Below are 1,758 nucleotides of genomic sequence, written 5' to 3' on the forward strand. Positions count from 1 at the left end.
GTCGACAATTCAAGTCGAGGCAGAGAATTGAGGCATGAGCAAACTCGATTGGCAGCGCCCTTTCCATGCGTAGATTATCATTTGACGTGCGACGGAGAAGGTGCAAGAGGGGGATCATCCATTCGGGGCCACGGAGATGGGCGCTGCGCTGCGGAGCGGGGCTTAGGGTTTAGAGTCGCACAGCGGACACATGGTCCCTCTCTTTCGCCTCGTTAGTTCGCTGCAGCGAGTCTCTGCTCACTGAGCCTCGCCTCGCCTCGCCTCGCCTGTGCTCTCCCCTTTCCCTCCCCTCTGCCCCGCCACCATCATGCCTGGCATGGCGACCGCCAAGAAAGTGGCGCCCGTCAAGGGGAAGAAGAAGGCCCAGACCTTCACCATCGACTGCGGCAAGCCCGTGGAGGACAAGATCATGGACATCGCCTCCTTCGAGAAGTTCCTCAACGACCGCATCAAGGTCGATGGCAAGGCCGGCGTGCTCGGCAGCGCTGTGTCCATCTCCCGCGAGAAGAACAAGATCAGCGTCACCTCCGAGAGCTCTTTTTCCAAGAGGTGCGTCCGTTTCATCCCCTCGCTCCTTTTTTCGCCTCCACTTGCCTCATGCATCCGCATTGTTATGTTGGATCTTTGGGGACGCAGAGACTTGCGCACACGGATGAACTCGGAGACCAGGTCGTCGAGAGCAATTTAAGCTGGGATTTGCGCTAGTGCGTCTAGCCTACAGTCAGTTAGGGTTCGATCGCCTACCAGAGATGAATAGCGGATGGGCAGGGGGGGGGGGGGTGTGGATAGAATGTAGGACGGAGAGGAGGCGCCGCGCAGTTGTGAGCGGGGCAGTTGTGCCCTTCTTTAGCAATTGGCAGGAGTGATGGCAAATGATGAGAGCGTTGACTTGCAGCAGTGACAGTTTGGGCTTGTTGGGTTTCACGGTAGTACGGTACGACTTGGGTCAGAGCCAGGGCATTGGAGCCCGTCATGTATGAATTTCATGGCTCCGGTCGGACTGTGAGAAGTGTGGAGCGTGGGGATGCTAGAGGGGCTTCACCATGCAACCGTTACGCGTGCAAGGGAGTTTCGTGTTTCTGATGGTGGGTGAATTGCGTGCGTGGATGAGTGCAGGTACTTGAAGTACTTGACGAAGAAGTACTTGAAGAAGCACAACGTGAGGGATTGGCTGCGAGTGATTGCATCGAACAAGGACAGGAATGTGTACGAGTTGCGGTACTTCAACATTGCGGACCAGGATGCGGAGGAGGAGGACTGAGGCACGAGCGTTGGGCGAGCTGCGGGTTGTGAGAAAATGTAGAAGCGGGGGCTCTGTGCCGCGTTTTCATGTTGCCGGAATGTACCACGTTGAATGCGAATTACGTCTGATCACGCTGAAGTTGCCACCGAATTGTATATGTTTGTGACTAGAACCGGGTTGTGTGAGCATGGGTGGAGTGCTGAAGGGCGTTCTGTGTTTGGTCGTTGATGCGGAGATTGCACATTAGTGTCACGTTTGTCATGCCAGCGCAGTGAGGTTTCTGACGGATACATGATGTTTTAGTTCGGACCCGCGCTGAGTTGTTTCTGTCGTACCTCTGTCCCGGTAGAATTTGCAGCGTACTTGGATCGATTTGATGGCTGGATTTCGACGTGAGAGCTGTCTGGGTCTCAGGGTACAAGATGTTGTTGTTGTTTGTGCGCGGTGAGAGCATTGCATGTAGGGTGGAACGGGCACATAGATTGAGCAGATCCTGGAGGGGATCTTGGCTTGCT

The 1,758-nt window shown here is 55.3% G+C and overlaps 1 protein-coding gene across 1 annotated transcript; it reads left to right on the plus strand.

Annotated features, from left to right (window-relative positions):
• Nucleotides 1-211: 211 nt before the first annotated feature.
• LOC112279123 (large ribosomal subunit protein eL22y) lies at nucleotides 212-1,393 on the plus strand. The gene is made up of 2 exons (XM_024513262.3): nucleotides 212-549; nucleotides 1,117-1,393. Exons 1-2 carry the CDS (start codon nucleotides 308-310, stop codon nucleotides 1,259-1,261), a joined length of 387 nt encoding a protein of 128 aa, XP_024369030.1. The 5' UTR covers nucleotides 212-307; the 3' UTR covers nucleotides 1,262-1,393.
• The last annotated feature ends 365 nt before the right edge of the window (nucleotides 1,394-1,758 follow it).

Source organism: Physcomitrium patens, chromosome 2 (genome assembly GCF_059467195.1).
Source record: "Physcomitrium patens ecotype Gransden chromosome 2, ASM5946719v1, whole genome shotgun sequence".
Lineage (NCBI taxonomy): Eukaryota > Viridiplantae > Streptophyta > Bryopsida > Funariales > Funariaceae > Physcomitrium > Physcomitrium patens.

Bases quoted from the DNA above. Each gene is read 5' to 3' on its own strand.
- LOC112279123 (XM_024513262.3), top strand. From the start codon at position 308: ATGCCTGGCATGGCGACCGCCAAGAAAGTGGCGCCCGTCAAGGGGAAG. The intron at 550-1,116 runs GTGCGTCCGTTT...GGATGAGTGCAG, and splicing joins GAGAGCTCTTTTTCCAAGAG to GTACTTGAAGTACTTGACGA.